The sequence below is a fragment of the Leptinotarsa decemlineata genome, unplaced genomic scaffold (assembly GCF_025532065.1).
Source record: "Leptinotarsa decemlineata unplaced genomic scaffold, Ldec_3_MD MMD2_P_RNA_scaffold_4, whole genome shotgun sequence".
Classification (NCBI taxonomy): domain Eukaryota; kingdom Metazoa; phylum Arthropoda; class Insecta; order Coleoptera; family Chrysomelidae; genus Leptinotarsa; species Leptinotarsa decemlineata.
In genome coordinates this window covers 328,204-350,358 of record NW_027412531.1, presented here as the reverse complement: position 1 = coordinate 350,358, position 22,155 = coordinate 328,204, and the positions used below count along the sequence as shown (strand labels likewise).

Below are 22,155 nucleotides of genomic sequence, written 5' to 3'. Positions count from 1 at the left end.
GCTTCCCTTAGTATTTTGTAAATCGATGATTTTGGTACATCGGTATAATCAGAGCACATATCAACTAATTTATCTTTTGTAATTGTGGAACTTGATGATGTAGAAATGCCCGGTTGGTTATTCGGAGGTACACACGTAGAATTACAGCACATATGCACAAAGTCATCTTTTGGTGGCTGATGATCTCTTTCAAGACAGTGAAATACTCGCAGTACAATTTGTTTTCCTCTTACTGACCGAGACTCCGATCGTTTTACCTTTTTCGACGTGGAAGGCCCGACCATGTCTCCCATTTTTTGAGAAGTTTGAGAACGGTGTAGAAATATAATTATGTAACGCTTAAACACTTATTAGCACTATTATTTTCACCAATTGTTATCACAACACGTCGATTTCTGACTAACTTAACTGTAAAACGTACAATTCACGCTGTATAATTCACAAACCAATGATACGCTCATGGCTGCAAGTACATTAGTGAGGGCTGCAACGATGAGATGGATGTTACGGTATAGTGACAAAGAGAGAAATATCGTTGCGTACAGCGTTGCCACTAGTTGTAATAAATATCTAACACTATACAGAAAATAATGAATTTTAACTGATCAGTAATCAGGAAATGTATAAGTATTACTCATTACAAGCTCATTACTGATTTTTGTCATAAATAATACCTTTTAATCGTACTAGTATTGTGTATTATCTATAATTTGCCACAACCTACAACTCTACTGCTTACTATATTTTGATTCTGCTATAAACTGGTAACGTAAAATTCAGATATGACAACGCGCTTTACTCTCAATCATTATTGGTTTTACTATACACCATAAAACGAACCTACTCACAAAATTTCAGCCCCCGAAAATATAGCGGTACGGAGAAACACATATGAAAAGGTAATTTCCATATGTAAATGCTCCCCATTTATCCCCGGGGGGGATTGTTGTAATATTCAAAAATTCCTTTTTTATTGCACATCTACAACATAAAACTTCAGCCTCCTAAAGTATAAAGGTGCGGAGAGAGAAACAGTGATGAAAAGGTAATTTTTATATTTCATCAGTTCGGACTTCCATTGTCTAATATCTAATATAATATAACTGATGATGATGAAATACACCACGGAACATTGTCAGCCACCTTCAAACAAACGAAGTGATTTTCATATGTAAACGCGCCCCTTTCAGCCCCAGGGGTGTGCCTCAGTTAAAATATTCAAAGCCCCTTCCTTATTGCACATCTACAACAATAAACGAAACTACATACAAAAATATAGCGGTACGGAGAAACCCCCCAGTTGGAATATTTAAAAATCCTGTCTTAGTAGGTACACATCTAAGACTTAAGAAGCACCTATATACAAAATGTTTGCTTCTTAAGACTCACCAGTACGAAGAAACAGAGATGAATGTGTGACTGTTGAGTGACTTTCGTATATACGTATAGATTCATATTGAATTTTGAATTTAGTGATTGTTCTTGGAGAGAACTGAAAAAATTAAATTTAATGAAAAATCAAATTCACGGTATTCCAGATCACGTGAAAAATGACTCAAATAAAACTGCACCGCCCAAAAATAACTTGTTATTCTACTATAAAAGCAACATGAAAAATGAGATAGAAAGTCGATTTTGTTTTGCTGAATTTTCTGAAAATATCAATATCATTCATTTGTTTTGTTCCTTGATTTGTTTGAAAATGATTGAGAAAATAATAGAAACTTAGATAAGTGATTTTTTGACTGAAAATAATAGTAGAAAACAATGAGCACAATATTATTTAAGTGTTGTTTCCTTCCATTTGTATTGAATATTCCTATACATGGTTGATATGGTGAAAGACCAAGGACCTTGGTCTAAAGTAGAATAATTCCCATTGTTATTTTTATAATTACCAAAATTCATTTTTGTTTGTGCATACCCTAACGGGCATAAGCATTCAGCCAATCTTTGGATAGCTAAGTAAGAAAATTAATATATTATAGTAGTAACTAATCCCTCGGCTTTCATTTCTTCGAATGTTGGGAAATTTTGCTTGTGGAGTTGGGAAAATTTAGGTTCCCTCCCCCTCTGGTTTTTCTTTTCGCTACGGCCCTGCTGATGATGTCTGTAAAGTGATCACATTGATTTTGCTAGACTATTCAAAGGAATTCGACCCGATGAATCATTATATTTCCCTGTTAATATTACACTGTTTGGGCTTTAGCCACTCAGCTGAGGTATTGCTACTAGAGAAAAATAATTTCAATAATAACGAAATCGATGAATTCGTTTCTCTTACCAATTTGTGTATGAAACAAAATCGGTTCCAGGTAGAAGGTTGCTTTTATGAACAACAGGAAGGAACGGCCATGGGAAACCCCCTGTCCCTCTACCTGGCAGACCTGCTCATGAGCAGATTCGAAATGGAAACCAAAGAAAAGTCGAAGTATTTTCCTAGGATTTGGCTAAGGTATGTGAATGATATTTTCGCGATATTCGATACCAAAAAATCGAAAATTGAGGACTTTCTTTCCTTTTTAAATAATAGGTGTCCATCAATAAAATTCACGTATGAGTTAGAAAATAAGGGACAACTACCATTTCTTGACGCTTTGGTAATGAGGAGCCAATATGGAGGGTTAGAATACGATATATTTAGAAAAGAAACAAGCACGTACAGGTATATTCCTGACAGTTCACATCACTGTGGACAGCACAAACATGCTGGGTTGAATTTTTTAGTGCATCGTCTTTTGACTTTCCTTCTAACACATGATAGGTTCACAAAAAAAGACGTACAATACAGGAAATAGCAGCCACTAACGGTTTCTCAAGGGGTATTGTAGATGACATAATAAGGAAGAAGAAGTTTAGGTTAAGAATGAACGAAATCTCGACTTTCAGAAAGGACAAAAACCAAGTTAATACATCTCAGTTCCATACCACCAATATACGAAGAACTTTGGAAATATTTTCAAGGAACTAGGTATGAAGGTGGTTTTTAAAACAAGTCATACACTACAGAGCCTTTTGGGAAGTTCAAAAGACAAAGTCGAGAATTCGGAAAAGTCTGGAATTTACGAAATTGAATGTAAGGACTGCGATGCAAAATATTATGGACAGACAAAAAGATCTATTAAAGTAAGATATAAGGAACATATAGCACACTTTAAATATGGAAGACCTGAAAAATCAGCAGTCGCCCATCATATTTTGCAACAAAACCATTCCATAGACTTCAGTTCACTAAGATTAGTTAGACAAGTTAACAACAACAGGCAACTAGATGTCTATGAAAGTGTAGAAATAAGTAAACACAATAATATTATGAATAACGATGACGGACCTAGACCAAATAGGATACTTGTATAGCTTGTTAAAATAATATTGTTGGGTTTACTGATTACTACATAAGGACACATTGAAAAAATAAATTTAGATAGGCAATATTGTGAAATTAATATTTATATAGCTAAAAATTGTTTTATATAAACATATATTGTAAAATAATAGATAAGGCAAAATTGCAAAATTAATTTAGAATGGTATACCGGTATAGGTGGTAAACCTGTAGGGTTTACCTTTAGGATATATCTATATAGCATAAATAGCGTTTGCTTCGCGTTAGTTTCCAGTTCAATCTTCCTCTTGAAGATGATCACTTGGTGATCGAAACACATGTCGAGGTGTTAAAAATAGCGATTTGGTGTTGGGAAAAAACTCCAGTAATATTCATTACTACACCAAATTTTCCAAACAGTGCATCTAAAAAATGGTTTATTCTACTGAAGGAAGAATAGAAATTGTCGCAACCTATTATCGAAATAATGAACGTGCTAAAGCTGCTGCAAGAATTTTTAATACGAATCATCCAGACCACAACGTGAGCTATCAATACGTTAAACAAAATACCTGCAACAGAGAATTGTTTGGGGATGCCGATTTCTGACTGCTGATTGATATTATTTCTGTTGATTTCCTCAATAAAATGAGCGACAACGAATTTTCTGGTTTTTCTTAAATAAAACGTTCAACATTTAATTTTTCAATAACGAATGAACCAATTTCGGAAAAAAATACAGAAGTAATAGAGGGACAAAAGACCTTTCAAATAATATATCACTCGACCCCTCATGCAACTGAAAAAAATATGGGGGGTAGTTGCTGACCGTAGGGGGGTGAAGTTTCGGGTATGATTTCCATATCAAAATTAGTCCCCCTAGAAATAAAAATTGACGTGTTCTTTGAAAGTTTCTATTAAACATCCGTTTATGACTTACAGGGGGGGTCAATTTTTCATTTGAACGCGCCCTGTATGATCGATGCAATATTGTTAAGAAAATCTGATGCTCTTGATGTTCCTGATGTTCCTCTTCAGATGGATGAGTTTGTCTACTGTAATGAAAATTCGAACGCGTTATAAAACCTCTAAGCGGGAGACTTGAAGATCTGAAAATAAAACAGTATTTATGTGTCCCCAGATTGTGTAAGTTTAGTTTTCCACGATCTCTTATGGTGGTTGTATTACAAAATTATTAAAAACTCCACAGCCGGATTGACAACTGAGGTATGCACTTTTTTACATGAAAAACGGAACCTTTCACGATTATTTTCAGCAGAAATTAATGAATATTTCGACGACAGGTATTAACATTTTCATGTTTTCACAAATCATACCAAATACGTAACTTGTTGGTTTTTTTTAATTAACTCAACTGTTTCAGTTTCAATATCAGTAATCATATCTTCCGAATAAATCCTGAAAAATCAGTGGCTTGCTCTCTTTTTGTTGAAAACATAAGTTGTATCTTTCTAACATAAAGTCAACCATCTTATTTTCTAATGTTATCCAACATGTGTGCTATTTTTATATATTCATTGTGAAGGTGTAACGTGACATCTATATTACAGAATGGATTCAAATACTGCAGGTGACAGAAGAGAGAGAGCGCGAAGAACCATTCGAAATAAATATGGAAGGTGAGAAATAACGCAACAATTTTCTCGAGCTTCACTAATCTAGAAGATATCTTTGAAGTACTATAAATATAACCGAGTTATACACAGGCCGGTTCTTTTTTCGTGTGGTAACTATGCAATATTTTAAACTGTAATAGATACGAAGACGATAAAATGGGAATATATATAGTTTAAAAACCTAAAAAACACGCTTTTGAAGAACATCGAACTAAAAAGTTGAAAATATTTTTTTTAAATAAGCTTAAAACAATAACGAAGGAAAAATACTGCTATTATTGTTTGAGGATGGTTGATAATGTTTCGTTGAGTATTTCATCAGTTCGGACTTCTATTGTCTAAATTGATTTGAAATCCTTGAAAAAAATTAAAAAGATTAACCGAAAATAACAATTTTATTGAACAGAAAAACTGAAATTACAAAGAAATAACATACACGCAACAACCAAAAAAATAAAAAAATTAATAAAAGCTGAAAATTAAAAAAATTTATTAACAAACAATGAAAAATAAAAATTAAAAGATTCCACACCAAGTTACGTCACGACGTTTCGATTGTTAGTATCCATAATCGTCTTCGGGTGATAACTGGACTTATTCCTCCGAGATCCGACTATTTAAAGGTCATTCAAGCAGAGTTGCCAACCGCAGCGGAATTCCGCCACTGTAGCGGAATTCACTCGACGGTAGCGGCGTAGCGGATTTGAACATAAAGTACCGGAATTTTCTATAATCAATATTGACAGAAAATATGGAAGAAGAAGAGACAGTGGACAGCACTCCCCTTCTTCTTTTCAATTCAATGGCCTCGGCAACTAAGGCTATCCGCAGACAGCACTCGAAGCTGACAACTAATACGTTATACTCTTAGTAGTGAGGCTATTACATGATGAATGAGAAGAATATTTTTGAATATTTTCATTCATATCATAAACCGTATAACCTCCAATACCTGTTTCGAGTATTATAACTTATATGAAACAAATCACAGTAGAAATAGAAGATAGTTCTTCTGATTATGACTCGAGCGAAAGAGTTATCGCAGTTGGAGTTGATGGGAATGGGATATATTCAAAAAAATAGAAAAGGTCTCGAAAACAAACTTTTTATTAACATTGTTTGTCTGATTCCAACTTGAAAGGATGGATTGGTCCGGTCGCGAATGATCGTTCAAGAGCTCAGTGTGACTATACGTACGAAAACAAATTGATTTTTATTTTTACTTTTCAAAATAATTTTTTTAAGCTAAGAAATATTTGGTCGAGACGACAACTTTCAAACATTAAATGCTGTAAACTTAGAAAATTAGGTACCATCTACTGAGTTGCGCGGTTGAAAATTATCATGATCCTGATTACTTACATTAGTGACAGCAGTTTGGTGGTATCTGAACAATATCCAAACTACAAACTGTAAGTTCTGTGATATTCAATTTTGGATAGGGCGTATCAGCCAACTGATTGCGTCAGATATACAAGCGTAGCGGAATATGAAGCAGTGTGGCGGAATTTTGATTGCTTCCACCTATCCCCTCTTCACTCTCCCCGCTTCATTGGTTTTAGCGGGAGATGACCGTTTGGCGGGAGTTGGTCGTTTTTCGCTTGATTAGAGGTTTCCATATGTTACGTATCTTTACGCTATCTTGACTGAATGCGTTGTTGGACAACATATACGCGGCTTCTTTGAATTTTCTCCTAAACCAGTGTTCCTCTTTGTGGATGATTTCAGCTTGAGCCCACTTGATATTATGTTGATGAGTTCCGGATTTGCTGATTTCTCCTCGCTGTGTGTGTTTCTTGTGCTCAGCAATGCGAACTTTCAATTACCTCTTAGTTTCACCGATGAATGATTCTCCGCACTCGCAGGGTATCCGGTAAATTCAATTCTTGGAGTCGCAATGCGCATTTGGTGGCCTAGTTTTCGTGAGGCTGCTACGGATAGTGTTCCCAGATCTGAGGCAGGTCCTGATGTTATACTTGCACCCAATCCTTCTTATCCTTTCCGACAATCCTCTGATGTAGGGAAGTACAAGTACTGGTTGTGGCGGCTTCTCTTCCTTGTGGAGCTCTTGCTGTCTTCTAGCTAAAGCCTGTTCTACCATCACTCTGGAGTAACCATTCCGTTGAAGGTCATTTTTGATGATGCCTAGTTCCTTTTCGAGACCTTCCTTTGTATTATAGAGCCCGAAGGCACGGTCTACTAGAGTCTTGATGATTCCTCTCTTAGTCGATTGATGGTGGTTGGATATCTAGTTCAGATACCGTCCTGTGTGAGTGGGTTTTCGATATACAGATGTTTCCCATTTAGTGTCGGTTCTCTTCACCAATACGTCTAAGAAACGCAATTCGTTGTGGACTTCCTTCTCCATTGTGAAAGTGATGGAAGGACTTACGTTGTTGATGTGCTTCAGGAAAGTGTCTGGTTCTACATTCCCATGGTTCCATATTATGAAGGTGTCGTCTACGTATCTCAACCAGACTCGGGGTTTTTTGTGGGCTTCTTCAATGGCCAGAGTTTCAAACCACTGGCTATAACCAGTGAAAGTGACAGTTCCTCATCTTGCGTAGAGAATTCGTCTTTCAGTTGTAAGTAGCAGTTTCGTACACAGCATCCTAGTAATTCCATGATTACTAGTATCAGTAAGTTTGTTCTATCTTTCAGGTCCCCGTCTTCGGAAAGCTTCTTCTGTATGATTTGAATTGCTTTTTTGACAGGAACGTTGGTGTAGAGACTTTCCACGTCGAAACTGATCAGTTGATCTTGCTCTTTGACTTCAATTTCCCCTAGTAGTTCAAAGAAATGCCTTGAATTTTTCACAAAAGATGATGTTTTATCTTGCAATGGTTTAATTATTGGTAGTAAAAATCTGGACAAGTTCTGAGTGGCTGAATCTATGGAGCTAATAATTGGTCTGAGCGAAACATCCTTTTTGTGGATTTTCATTTTTTTCATTATTTATTAATAATATTTTTTAATTTTCAGCTTTTATTATTATTTGAATTTGTTATTTTTTTGGTTGTTGCTTGTATGTTATTTCTTTGTAATTTCTGTTTTTTTGTTTAATAAAATTGTTATTTTCGTTAAATCTGTTTAGGAAAAAATATTTTTCAGGAATTTCAAATCAATTTTTTTTTTCGTTGTTTTAAGCTTGTTTAAAAAAATATATTTTTAACTTTTTAGTTCGATGTTCGTTGAAAGCATGTTTTTTAGTTTTTTAAACTATATTTATTTTTCATTTTTTAGTTTCATATGCTATAAAAGCGTGTTTTTTAGTCTTTTTGAACTATATTTATTTTATCTAAACTTTGGGATCAATCAACCGTATATTGTTTTGAAAAATGATGATTGATATTTTCCGATTCCGAAGAGGGAGCCTGAAAATCAGCTACCAAGCCTCAGGCAGCAGGCGCGTAAAGGAGCGTTACAAATAAGGCAGCAAGCGCGTGTTAATAAAAAATACTTTTTTCAAATGGAAAAATACATATAAAGTGAGTTCGAATTATATCAAGGAGGTTCTGTACAGCACCATCTGCCCGCGAATAGATAAAGCAATAATGTAGATAATTCTGTCAAATACAGATCCCGATATGAAATGAAAAGGAGAGTTACAAACATACATACATACAGGTAAAACTAATATAAAGTATATAAAAAAGGTGAATTTCGTGGGGTGGGAAAGAGTACAATGGTTGAAGAAAATTCACAGGGACTTCTGCCTAAAAACCTGATTCGGTCCCCAGCGGGGCAGGCACAAAGTATATGCTCTGCTGTTCGTACATTAATGATTTTTTATCCGAAATGACATGTTCGTGGTACCTTGTATCAAAATTTAGACGTTGCTTGGTAGGAGCAATATTTTTAATGACTTGTGTATGAGGTTGGAATTTTACAAGCATAACCAAAATTGTTGTTCTTATTTTTAACGAATAGAACTGTTATTTTAGGAAATAAGAAAAAGAAACAAAAAACAATAACTTTGTTTTCAAACACGGACCTGTTTTTTCTCTCACAAATATTGATGAAGCGATTAAATTACAAATCAATGCTATATTACACTTAATATTATTATAGCGTCTCGTTTAAAATAACAAGCATCGTCGATGACAAAAATGTTTAAGTACGGTTCTGTATTTAGTATTTTTGTAAATTGTTTTTTATTTCTCTTGAACTGAATCAACTATTGGTATACGAAAATATTAGTTTTTGTTTTGTTGTGTAATTTGATACACTTGAATAGCATCCCACTTCATTCACCAGTTTCAAACGCGTTGAGTGTGCTTGATTTCTTTGGAAAATAAATGAGTTGTTGATATCTGTTAGGCTGCCAGACCTTCAAGCAATTGGTCACATATTAAAGATGTATTCAAATGACTAATATGCTATTTACTTATGCAAAATCAAACAGAAATCCTCTTTCGGCAAAAAATATGAATAGTCGAAGTAAACGATATTGTGCACACTTAAAGTTTGCGGCACTCTCAAAGATCAAAAATCCAATACATGGAATTGAACCGGCTGCGGACTAGTCCACGTGGACTGTAGAATTGGCGGTTCGTATTGGATAATTTTTACTAACCGAGTTTTGTGATTAGCTGAAGAGTCATAAAATTAAATTTGAAGCCATGTTACGGTGACGAATAGAAATCGGAAAATGCGGGGATGGTTATCGCCGTCGTGTTCAGTTCAGGAACTGATCGCGATTTGAGTGTTGAAATTCTATATTGGTGCAGTTATAATTACTTAAAATTTTTGTTATCTGTCTGAAATGTGGCGTCCTTGGACAAGTACTAATAGTAATAACGAATGTGATAACAATGCAGACTTTTTCCAGTGTAATGATTCCAATAACGATGGTGAACAATTTGAAAAAGAGATGCCAGTGAATAAGATTCAGATGCATTTGAATATTGAAACACATAGAGTATGTTTCAATGTACATAAGAACCTACATATCAAGTTTGGTTTCGAGGAAAACAAATTAACACAAGCAACGTCAGATTTGACCAAAACTTTTTCAACTATACGTAAAGTAGTCAAAAACAAATCTTATGAACGCAAGACGCGTTGTGATACAGGATTACCAAAACCTTTAATGTTCATCTAATAAGATCACTGAAAAAACAATATACGACTGTTACAAAAGCAATTAGTTTCCTACGACTGAAATCATAAGGAAGAAATTGAATACTTCCAGCCATAACGTGAGCTGCTGTGACAAATCTCTTCAGAATTGGATAAAGAAACTAGGATTTAGATTTATAATAATAAACAAACGTCAATCAGTTATGAAAAGCAGAAGAATAGTGGAATTGCGTAACAAATACTTAAAACAAATAACTAAATATAGACAAGAACAACGGCAAATTTTCTATTTGGACGAAACTTGGTATGACACTCACGACACCGTTACGAAAGGGTGGACTAATGGTTCGAGAATGTGTACGCCTAACATGCCTGCAAACAAAGGATCGTGACTAATGATTGTGCATTGCGGAGGAAGTGAAGGATGGGTTCCGAATTCTTTGAAATTATGTGGAAAAAAAAATTGAGGACTGCAATGTTGACTATCATAGGAACATGGAAGTTAATATTTTCGAGGAATGGTTTGAAAACACATTGATCCCAAATTTGGATGCGAATAGTGTAATAGTTCTTGACAACGCTTCCTATCATTCGCGACAGCTCATCTAAGTACAGAATAAAAGTTCGAGGAAAGATGAAATACAAATTTTTTTAATGGATGACAATTTGTATATTGAAGGTTACTATACCAAAAACCAACCGAAATTTATTTCGAAACATTAATTTCCTTGATGAAAAATAATAATTTGTAATATGTCCTCTAACTGCCGAAACTCTCGGGAATATCGGAAAAACTACAATTCTGTCATAGCATATGAACATTATTGAAATTGCAATATACAAATTTGAAATTTCAAAATTGAGAATGCCCAAAGGAATGACGTCACTATGCATGAAAATTACATGATCATATTTTGATAGTACAATAAAAATTACGATGAGATAGTGGCATACGGCATACTTTTATATTATATTGAGCAATTTTAACTGATTATTTCATGGGATTCAACTGATAAAAATCAGTAATCCTCTACAATAAACAAACATTAGGTGTCCTAATTTAGTGCATCCTCTATGCTATTTTTTTGTCTATATAACTACGTCTGCATTTTTTTTTTCAGAAGAAACCTTGGTGAAGATAAAAGACCCCTCAAAACATTGTTCACGCCTGAAATCAAACGATTTTTGAAAGACTGGCTGGTGAGAAGAAGAGAAAATCCTTATCCCAATAGAGATGAGAAGAAAATTTTAGCCCTACAAACAGGATTGACATATACCCAGGTAAAAGTTAAATCTTGAGATTTATGTTTTCAACTTCCCCATTAATTCCACTTTAATGCAAGCATTTGCATATGATCTCGAATAGCAAACTTATCCGATCTGTTGAAATATGTTTTCCATTAATCAGCTGTCACCCCCCTACGAACGACATCTCTCATAAGCAGCAACTTTCGCGAGCTAAGGACTAAAGAGGTCTTACGTTTCAACGTGTGATTCTTAGCAGGATACTTTAGGATAGTGGCACATCGAAGGAAGATATTTCACCTCCGTTCCAAAGGGAATGACCTGACCATTGAGGATAAGTGGCGTTAGATCGCCCAACTTTCTTCTTCTGCTTCTTCTTGTCTCACAGTTTTGCTGGGGTTGACAGACATCTACACCCTCAGGCACCAACTGTGAATAACGTCCATCGTGCTTTGGAGGATATTACAAACTACCCTTCCCGACGTGAACCTTGCCCAGATGACAAGGTCATCTGCATAAGCTTGCAGATCTACTTTTCTTCTGATGGATAATCTCAAGTCCTTTCAACAGGAAGATTGTAAGGCCGGTCGTACCGATTCAGGTACGACAACTCTCGAAAGTCGAAACCTGAACAGACCAAGAAACACGTCCAGCGATGAATAAAAAAATTAAAAACTTTAATATATTGAAAGAGGAATATTTTTTGAAGGTATTAGTTTTATGGGAAAAAAAGCTTTTTGGTGATAAGGGGTGTCCGATTCCGAAACTTCGATGTACACCATTGAGGATGATAGCATTCCACGTAAGTTTCATTTTATATCAATGATCTGTCATATATCACATTGTATGGGGTTTTTTAAGCGCCTCCTTCAAATACGAATGAAACAAAGTGTGTGAGATATCACAGGAATTTTTTATTCGTTTGAAAGAATCATTTGATGCCATTTTGTGCGTTCAAATGTACGGCACGGCTCCTCTGGGTGGAACGCACTCGAAACGCGTTTGAATCAGTCTGAATTTGACCGTTGGCATGGGTTATGTTGGCTTTGAGGAACTCTATGATTTGTGGCTTATTCGCATACATCTGCGACTTAAGAAAATCCCACGCTTTTTAATCTATTGTTGGCAAATTAATTTGCAGGTAGTGGTTCCACTAGTTAATTACAGAAAAATCAATTAGGATAATCATTATTTAACAAACAGAGTCCACATCGGGCCAAAAAACTTTAGGTATATAAACAGCTAACCCTTGTCTTTAGATTCAATATCAATTTGCTTCTTCTGAAGATGCTAACCTTGTTAGCGAAACGCGCGTCGAGTACAAAAATATTAGTTTGGTGTTAGGGTAATTGATCTCTAGAAAAAGTATTCAACTTTTACACCACCAAAGGTTCCAATCTCATCGTTTAAACCGATTTTTGTGAAAATCTTAGTGTTTTTGGGTACTTTCTTCTACTTTCTGGAGACCTTTTGAAACAAATGATAACATTACGTGTGAGGAATCTGTGTCAATAGACAGGGACTTATGATGCACTGTTTGGAACCTCTGGTGTAGTAATGAATATTACTGGAGTTTTTTTCCCAACACCAAATCATTATTTTGAACACCTCGACACATGTTTCGATCGCCAAGTGATCATCTTCAAAGAGGAAGATGTTTTAATTCAATAGACAGGGATCCGGAATATGAAAATAAGGACTTACATGTTCAAGTTCAGCGAGTAATTTTAAATATTCATGAATGCTTGAAGAAGGAAAACTGTCGCACTTCACAGAATGCTATTGTGAATAGAATGTGCGAGTTAACGAAACTATCTCGTTCGACAGTTCTTCGAGTCATTAAAATAGGGGATGTCATTGACCATGCATTGAAACGAAAACAAAGGAATAAAAAATTCGCGAACGTTGATGGTGCTACAAAAAATGTGATTCGGCGAACAACTTATGGTATATACCAAAAAAATGAAGTACCAACCTTGGAAATGATTTGGTATAAATTACTCGACTATCCCGATTACAATTACAAATCTTTAGAAACTCTACGAGGTGTTTTTTTGTCTTGTGGTTTCAAATATAAAAAACTGAACAATCGGATGGTCATAATGGAATCGACACGCATTGTTCAACTCCGACAAGAATATTTGAGGCAAATGAAAAGCTACCGAGAATCCAGCAGACATATAATCTACCTCGACGAAACTTGGTTTGACACCCATGATGTTGTCAAATATGGCTGGGTAGACGAAACCAAGTATTGTGCTTTGAACACCCTTATTCAAGGGGAAAACGTGTTATAATTTTGCATGCCGGGAATGAAAGTGGTTTCGTACATAATGCTTTGCTTCTGTCGGCGAAAAATATAAAAGATTCGTCTGCTGATTACCACGAAGATATGACTGCGGCTTTATTCGAAACCTAGTTCAGTGAGCAGCTTCTCCCAAATATTCCTCCAAACTCGGTTGTTGTTATGGATAACGCTTCGTATCATTCTTGGTTATTGACTACAATACCAAACAATAACACAAAAAAGCAGATATTGTTGATTTCATGCGAAATCATGACATGGAAATACCCGAAAAGATTCCAACGAGAAAGGTATTACTGGCGACCATAAAACAACGTAATTTCAAAAAAGAGTATATTATTGATTCGATGTGTGAAACACGTGGTCATATTCTCTTACGTTTGCCTCCATACTATTGTGTGTTCAATCCAATTGAAATGGTTTGGGCCACAATAAAAGAAAGCTTGCGGAAATGTAATCAGTCACCGACTTCGAATGCTGTAGTGCTTGACAATATAAGGCGAGTGGTGAATGAAGTAGGTAATAGTGATGTGTGGAAGAACTGTGTGGTCCACGTTATGAAAAAAGAGAACAAATATTATGTTTGGTGTTAGGGTAATCGATCTCTAGAAAAAGTTTTCAAGAATCGGTTTGCAAAACCACTGACTACCTCACCTAACCCCACGAACACACGGCACTGATAAAGAAATATTGTGAAACGGCCAAATAATTAGTATTCAGCCAGTCCAGCTAGCCGAGCCTTTATTCCTCAACTACATTTGATAGCTCGTTTACTTACTATCTGGGCGACTAGGGGCCACAGGCCAGAAATGTTTATGACTGTACCAGGAAAGCTTTGAACATAAAAGCACTGGTAGTATATACATTTCCCATTTGCCAAGCAGTGATTATGAACACTCCTTGTAGTGCTCTTATTTTTCTTGCCGTTCGAATTGGGAATGGATAGACGTCTGTTCAAGGCTAATAGGGCTTGTCTGCTGTTAGTGCAGATTGTTGTGTTTTTGCCAGAAATGCCATTCCTGGTTACTTCTTTTGTGGTGATTGAGATACCAGCCTGTTCTGTTTGGACCACGCTGGTATTTTTTCCGATTCTTCACTTAATCTTAAGGCTTGGTGATCTGGAGTACACTCCACATCCTGAGCCGTCTTCGATTTTTGAGCCGTCTGTATATATGCGTATTGCATTTGTAGCATCTGACTCAGTGTTCTGTTTTATTTGCATTTTGTACGGTTCAATTGCATCAAATATTATTTTCTATAGGTGCACATTCATTTTATTTATATTTTATATGCCTGTGTGTGCTTTCGCCTATGTTTCATTTCCGTACTGTGTATCATTTACTTTGTCAACAGAACTAGACTTTTTCGACAATGAAGTATATTTTGATTTGATTATATTTGAAGGAAATATTCTTTTGAACTTAACCTACAAAAACTCCTAACTGGTTGTAATTGACAAATGTTGAACTCATTAATTACCATTGTGTTTTATTTATTCCATGATTGAAATTATTGGTCTTCACACATATTGCCATGAATTTCACACCTTTTCTTGAGTTTTCATATAAAAAGTTATTTATTATTGCAATTAAAAGCAAATTATTTTGATAATGCGACTCGGAATCTGAAGTGGATTTTTTACGAGTTAATGCAATTTCATGTGAATTACTTTGGAGTACCTTTTGATGCAGATTGATATCTAATCAATTATATGAGGAAATATCGTTTGGTTTCTGAAGTGAATTATTTCTTATATTTTATTTTGAATAGTGATACGATTTAAACAAAATACCAGTTAGTTGCATAAATTGCGAAATCTTGGTATTCTTTTCGTGAACCAAATCGGTTAATTCTTTCAATCTCTTTGATAGATCGTTGCTGATACGTTCAATATCAATTTCATATTGGTGGTTGAATCTTTTGAACTGAACCATAACAATGTTCATTGATAGATTTTTCACAACCTCTCGTCTGTTAATGTTAATTGAATTATTCTCTAACTCAGGTACACATTGTCAACATTAATTGGATAGGTAAAACTCAGGTACTTAAAATTCAGGTACATAAAACTCAAGTACTTCAAATTGAAAATATATATATACTGAAAGTAATTGCTATGAGCAGTATTAAAGAAGTGATTGTTATAAGCAGTATTGAAGCATAATCTTTGAAATCCCCAGCATCGAGAAAATGTGGAAAATTACCGAGAGATCGCTATCACATTGGAACATTGTGGCGCCCCTGAAAGACGAGGCTGCCCCAAGAAGTGACCCAGAACTTTCCCGGAGTTGCATGACCGACCATATCAACAATGTGACGAGAACATCCAGGAACAGCAACGGAGATGGGCCGAAGAAAAGAAAAAACAAGAGGAATAAGTGGAAGTCGATCGACAATGACCGCTTGAAGAAGCTCATTGAGAGCAAAATAGTTATACGTCGCGATCATTACTCGCAGAAGAACTGCAAGTTTCCTGCACCTCCCGCGGTGGATGATATTCCCGTGAGTTCTCATCCACCTACGTCTCATATAAACACTCACGACGAAGAATCTAATTTAAATAAAACGGATGAAATCATAACGTTTAATGTAGGCGATAAATTGGTGTCTCAGTTAGAGACCCAATTTGGAGGCATGGACCTGTCTTATCCCAAGGGTCTCCAGCCTGTCGTACAAATCTCTCACTCTCTGGCCAGGCAGCTATACACGTTTTACACAGAGAGCGTGCACGAGCGAATTGACTCACAGAAAAAAAACGTGGACGTAAGAGAAGACGAAGAGTTCGACAGGCTGTTATGGGAACAGAATCAAAATCCCGTAGAAGCAGAGACAATACCTAAATTGAGGCAATCCACTGGGACCAGCGGGCTTCCCTATAAGCTCACTGGAGAGCGTCGGAAAAGTTTAGGATTCTGAACCAGACGATTTGGCCATTGAAGGCAAATTATATTTGAAATAAAATCAAAATTCAAATACTTAACTATTTACTATCTGAACCAAATTATCCATAATTATTTCTTGTACAGCTCTTATCAAAATATATGCAAATATCGTAGATACTGTGATGAGAATAATATATTTGTGACTGTTCAAGAACGAATTCAGCAGTTTTTATATCTACTTTTCAAAAATCTTGGAATATTAGCACGAGTTAATAATTGAAGGGGATATTCTTTGGAACTTGCCATGAATTCCACACCTTTTGGTACGTTTATATATGAAACGTTATTTATTATTGCAGTTGAGAGCACAAGTCAGAATTGGCAGTGAATATCTCGTTTAATGTACTTATCCATTCAGGACTCTGTCCTGAATGTCTAAATTATTGAACTACTTCAAAACAACATCCCTTTCTTAGAAAAATTGAATTTCTCTTTAATTCTTGAATACGTGAGGTACTTTTCGATTGAACACTGTTACAGTATAATTTCTCTCAGAGTGGTTGTCTGTCTGTTTCGCATATTCGATAAATTATATCAAGGTCATTGTTCTGCAAAGTTCGCAACTACGTACGTTTCTCGATGTCTCGTCAACTTTAAATATCGCTCCGTATCAAGCACCGACATTTAGCTGCCGAATTAGGTGTAATATTCTCATGAGTGGGACAAGGGAGTTCAACAATGATATTAATTATTTTTATTCGTGAACGGGAGCCTAGACCCTTCCCAACATTTTAAAATTCGAATCAGTAGTATTCTTTTCGTGAACCAAATCGGTTCGTTCATTCAATCCTTTTGATAGGTCGTTGCTGATACATTGAATATCGATTTCACATTGGTGGCCAGGCAGCTGAACACTTTTTACGCGGAGAGCGTGCACGAGCAAATTGGCATCCAAAAAAGAAACGTAGAGAGAAGACGAAAAATTCGACAGGATTTTATGGGATCAAAATCCCGGAGAAGCGGAGGCGGTACCAAACTTGAGGCAAGTGATAGGAATCCTCAAGCTTCGTCATAAGCTTACTGAAGAGGGTCGGAGGAGTGGAGGATTCTGAACCCAGACAACACTCATTCTCTAATTCTGGTTTGGTTGTTCTTTCTATGATTCAGCCTCCAAATTTGTTATATTTTGTATGATTAGTATTATATGAATCCAGATTTTTTAAATGAATATTTGTAGCAATGTGTATGATTTCTTTCATTCCTTTTTTGTCAACGGTGGTTTCAGGCCACTAAGTGTCATGGTTTTCGACTCGAAATAAAAATATTCCTCAAGAACAAAACGATTCGTAAATTTGACGGTTTAAATTGAAGGGGTTATATTTTTGGGAGTTTGACAACCTTGAGGTGTCTCACGGTGGCCTCCGCGAAGGTTTTGGAAGGTGCAGCTATATTACTGTCGTTGCACGGCTTCTTCAACCTTCTTGGGGTTCCCTCCGTGGAGGTGCACAAGTGAGGGAGCTTTCCTGCAGAAGCAGCCGGTTCCTTGCCTTTATTCAAGGCGGAGCTCTTGGCGCCCGTCGCAGGAAGTGCCTTTGCTGTTGGAGATGATCTGCTATGACCAGCCTCATTCCAAGCGGTAGATTGGGATGGACATTTCTGTTCATCCCCAGCCACCGCCTTAGATTGAGGTGAGCACTTCTGTCCAGCCTCAGGATTGGTTTTTGTTGTTTCATTCATGTGTGTTCCCACGAGTAGCAAGGGAAGAGTTGCTCACTATGGCAGAGCCCCGCATTACCAGAGGAAGGCTGATTACAATGAGGTTTCGTCCAGTTCCCCAAGGGGATCGCTTGTGACCGCATATAATAATAACCTTTATTGGTTTCAAAGACCTAAAAGGCATGAAACAAGTCGAAAGAAATTCGAACATAGATTCAGCAAACAATACATGTATTTCCAATACCAATTGGAACAGCAAAAAATAATATGCCGACATAGGCGTCGGCATATTATTTTTCAGTGGTAGTTTTTTAGTTACTTATTCTTACAATCATAGCAATTGATCACCCCATGAAAAAGTTATCTCAACTGAATTTTTCCACCATGGGTAATTATGAAAAACTTCGAAATTTACGGTAGTTGATTTCCGAGTCGAAAACTCTAAAATACAATGAAAACACAAATAATCACACCGAATTCTCGTCAAACATATATTTACAAAATAATAGAGGCCAACAAAATTGCTACAAAAATCAAAATTCTTCCTCGCTATATTCGGATGAGGTGGAATCATCATCGGGTTGAATAACGATCGGATATATGGAACTTTGCACATAATATTTGTTCTTTTTTTTAAAACGTGGGCCAAACAGTTCTTCCAAACATCACTATTACCTACTTCATTCACCACTCGCCTTATATTGTCAAGCACTACAGCATTCAAAGTCGGAGACTGATTACATTTCCGCAAGCTTTCTTTCATTGTGGCCCAAACCATTTCAATTGGATTGAACACACAATAGTATGGAGGCAAACGTAAAAGAACATCACCAAGTGTTTCACACATCGAATCAATAATATACTCTTTTTTAAAAATACGTTGTTTTATGGTCGACAGTAATACCTTTTTCGTTGGAATCTTTTCGGGTATTTCCATGTAATGATTTCGCATGAAATCAACAATATCTGCTTTTTTTGTGATATTGTTTGGTATTGTAGTAAATAACCAAGAATGATACGAAGCGTTATCTATAACGGTTAATTTTCGTTTTGTGGACACCCGGCGATTTTGAACAAATTTTTGACTGTACTTACGTATTTTGATGCGTAGATTACGAATCCGAAAGAAAAAAGCGGCGCTCTCCCTTATTTAAAAAGTTACGGCCCTTCAAAGTTCAGAAAAGGGCAACTTTTCAGCCTTCTTTTTCACTAAATAAACTATTTAAAAACACAAGCATTTATTCACTAGGTCACCTTTACACCTTATTCCTCCTTCTTTAACACTTTTCACTTCAATAATCAACATTTTTCTTATAAAAATGTTAAAAAATGTACGGAGCTGCTTTTTGGTTACATATCACTGTATTTTACGTTTTTAAGGTTAATGATATGGTTGGTACGACTGATGCAGTCAATATTCCTAAAGTAAATCAAATGTTTTTTGCCTTCATTATTTATCTAGTAAATTGGTTTTTGGAACTTTTCTTAAAATTACAACAAATGTACTGAGCTTTTTTCTTCGGTATTTTCATATTCCGCTTTCTATTGCATCTATACCATAAAGTGTCATAATTTAATTTGGACTCTTCATTGCAATTAGTACAACGTATTGTTGCTGCAAACACTCCTATTTGAACCAAATATAGTTTTAAATTATTTCTTACTTTCACTAAATTATGAATTTCGTTCAAATTCATTTTGTATTTTTCTCTCACGTCAAACTAAAAATTCAAATCTACGAATTTAAAATAGTAGGTGACGACAAATACCAACCGCTTTTTTCTGAAATGTCACTAGTATCTAACCTACAAATATAAGAGTATCACCAGGAGAAGCATTCGTTTTTAAATTCAGTTTTTTTATAAGAAAAATGTTGATTATTGAAGTGAAAAGTGTCAAAGAAGTAGGAATAAGGTGTAAAGGTGACCTAGTGAATAAATGCTTGTGTTTTTAAATAGTTTATTTGGTGAAAAAGAATATTCACGAATATTTAAAATTACTCGCTGAACTTGGACATGTAAGACCTTATTTTCATATTCCGGATCACTGTCTATTGAATATTACTGGAGTTTTTTCCCAACACCAAATCGTTATTTTTAACACCTCGACACGTGTTTCGATCACCAAGTGATCATCTTCAAAGAGGAAGATGTTTTAATATTCCTCTTAGAAGATGATCACTTGGTGATCGAAACACGTGTCGAGGTGTTAAAAAGAATGATTTGGTGTTGAGAAAAAACTCCAGTAATATTCATTACTACACCAAAAGTTCCAAACAGTGCATCATAAGTCCCTGTCTATTGACAGATTCCTCACACGTAATGTTATCATTTGTTTCAAAAGGTCTCCAGAAAGCCATATCTATTGTTGACAAATTAATTTGTATATTTAGGTATATAAACAGCTAATACTTGTCTTTAGATTCAGTATCAATTTGCTTCTCCTGAAGATGCTAACCTTATAAGCGAAACGCGCGTCGCGTGCAAAAATATAAGTTTGGTGTTAGAGTAATTGATCTCTAGAAAAAGTATTCAAAATCGGTTTGCAAAACCACACACTACCTCACCTAACCCCACGAACACACGGCACTGATAGAGAAATATTGTGAAACGACAAAAAATTATTATTCGGCCAGTCCAGCTAGCCGAGTTTTACTCCTCAACTACATTTGATAGCACGTTTACTAATTATCTGGGCGACTAGGGGCCACAGGCAAGAAATGTTTAGGACTGTACTCATCTTTTTATTGCCGTTCCAATTGGGAATGAATAGACTATACTTCAAAATGGTATAAGGAGCAAAGAGAGTTTACTACGAAGATAAGAACTCAGTAGTGTAACAAAGAGACTTCTGGCGCAAAATCCCATGTATTTTCTTATGGAGCTAAACTTTCTGCAATTTTTGGTTCAAACAGGAGTGGGGGTAACCTATCAGCGTCATCGAAATCGACGCAGGATGGAACGAGTATCGTAGCGATTTGAGCGTGGAACTCCGCCCCTCGGCCCCCTTGGTACTTCACCTAACCTATCGGCCCCCTTGGTACTCCACCTAACCTATCAGCTCCCTCGGCCCCTTTCAGTCACGTGATTTTAAATAAAAAAAGTTTATAGTTATGGGATTCGAACCTGGGTCGTCCGCGCCGTAGACATTGTCCTTAGCCTCTACACCATCGTAAGATATTGAAGTTAACTGCGAATGTTGGGTATTTATAGCGTTAGTTTTGTCGGGACCGAAATTGACTCATTCATTAAACTTGACAGCATTTTTATTTTTGATTTCCGTAGAATGTAATCGTCATTATCATATTGAAGATAGGAAAATATACTTAGATTTGGGAAATAATTAATATTTCATGTAAAGATGTGTATGTGTGTGTAAGAGCGAGAGGCGCGTGTGACATAATCGATGCAAAGAGAGATGGAGATTGAGGTTTTACCGGTTGCTAGTGCAAGCAGGTGTTGCCAGTTGTACAATAAATCAATGTTTATGGAGTAATGTAGCGTTGCCGGTTTGAAAATTAAGTTATAGAACACACAGAGTCATCTATGAGTCACTAGCTGAACTATCTATTGGTTGAAGAAGGACACTGTAGACACTAGACTCATAAGACTGCATCTGTCAAATGTCAATACATGCCAGCATGGCAGGTTCGGCGTTGCCAGTTGTACAATAAATCAATGTTTATGGAGTAATGTAGCGTTGCCGGTTTGAAAATTAAGTTATAGAACACACAGAGTCATCTATGAGTCACTAGCTGAACTATCTATTGGTTGAAGAAGGACACTGTAGACACTAGACTCATAAGACTGCATCTGTCAAATGTCAATACATGCCAGCATGGCAGGTTCGGCGTTGCCAGTTGTACAATAAATCATTGTTTATGGGGCAATGTAGCGTTGCCGGTTTGAAAATTAAGTTATAGAACACACAGATTCATCTATGAGTCACTAGCTGAACTATCTA

General features: G+C 36.0%; 1 protein-coding gene across 3 annotated transcripts in view; it reads left to right on the top strand.

The window, feature by feature from the left end:
* Window positions 1-2,329: 2,329 nt before the first annotated feature.
* The window catches only part of LOC111515902 (uncharacterized), a 37,853-nt gene continuing 18,027 nt past the window's right edge, over window positions 2,330-22,155 (top strand). The window contains exons 1-3 of one of the 3 annotated variants that reach the window (XM_074186617.1): window positions 2,330-2,455; window positions 4,897-4,965; window positions 11,166-11,325. In XM_074186617.1, coding sequence (XP_074042718.1) covers window positions 2,355-2,455; window positions 4,897-4,965; window positions 11,166-11,325 — 330 coding nt within the window. In that variant the 5' untranslated portion in view covers window positions 2,330-2,354. Of the gene's footprint in view, window positions 2,456-4,416; window positions 4,630-4,896; window positions 4,966-11,165; window positions 11,326-22,155 lie in introns of those variants that run through there. The other 2 variants (XM_074186618.1, XM_074186619.1) reach the window with 2 other exon arrangements.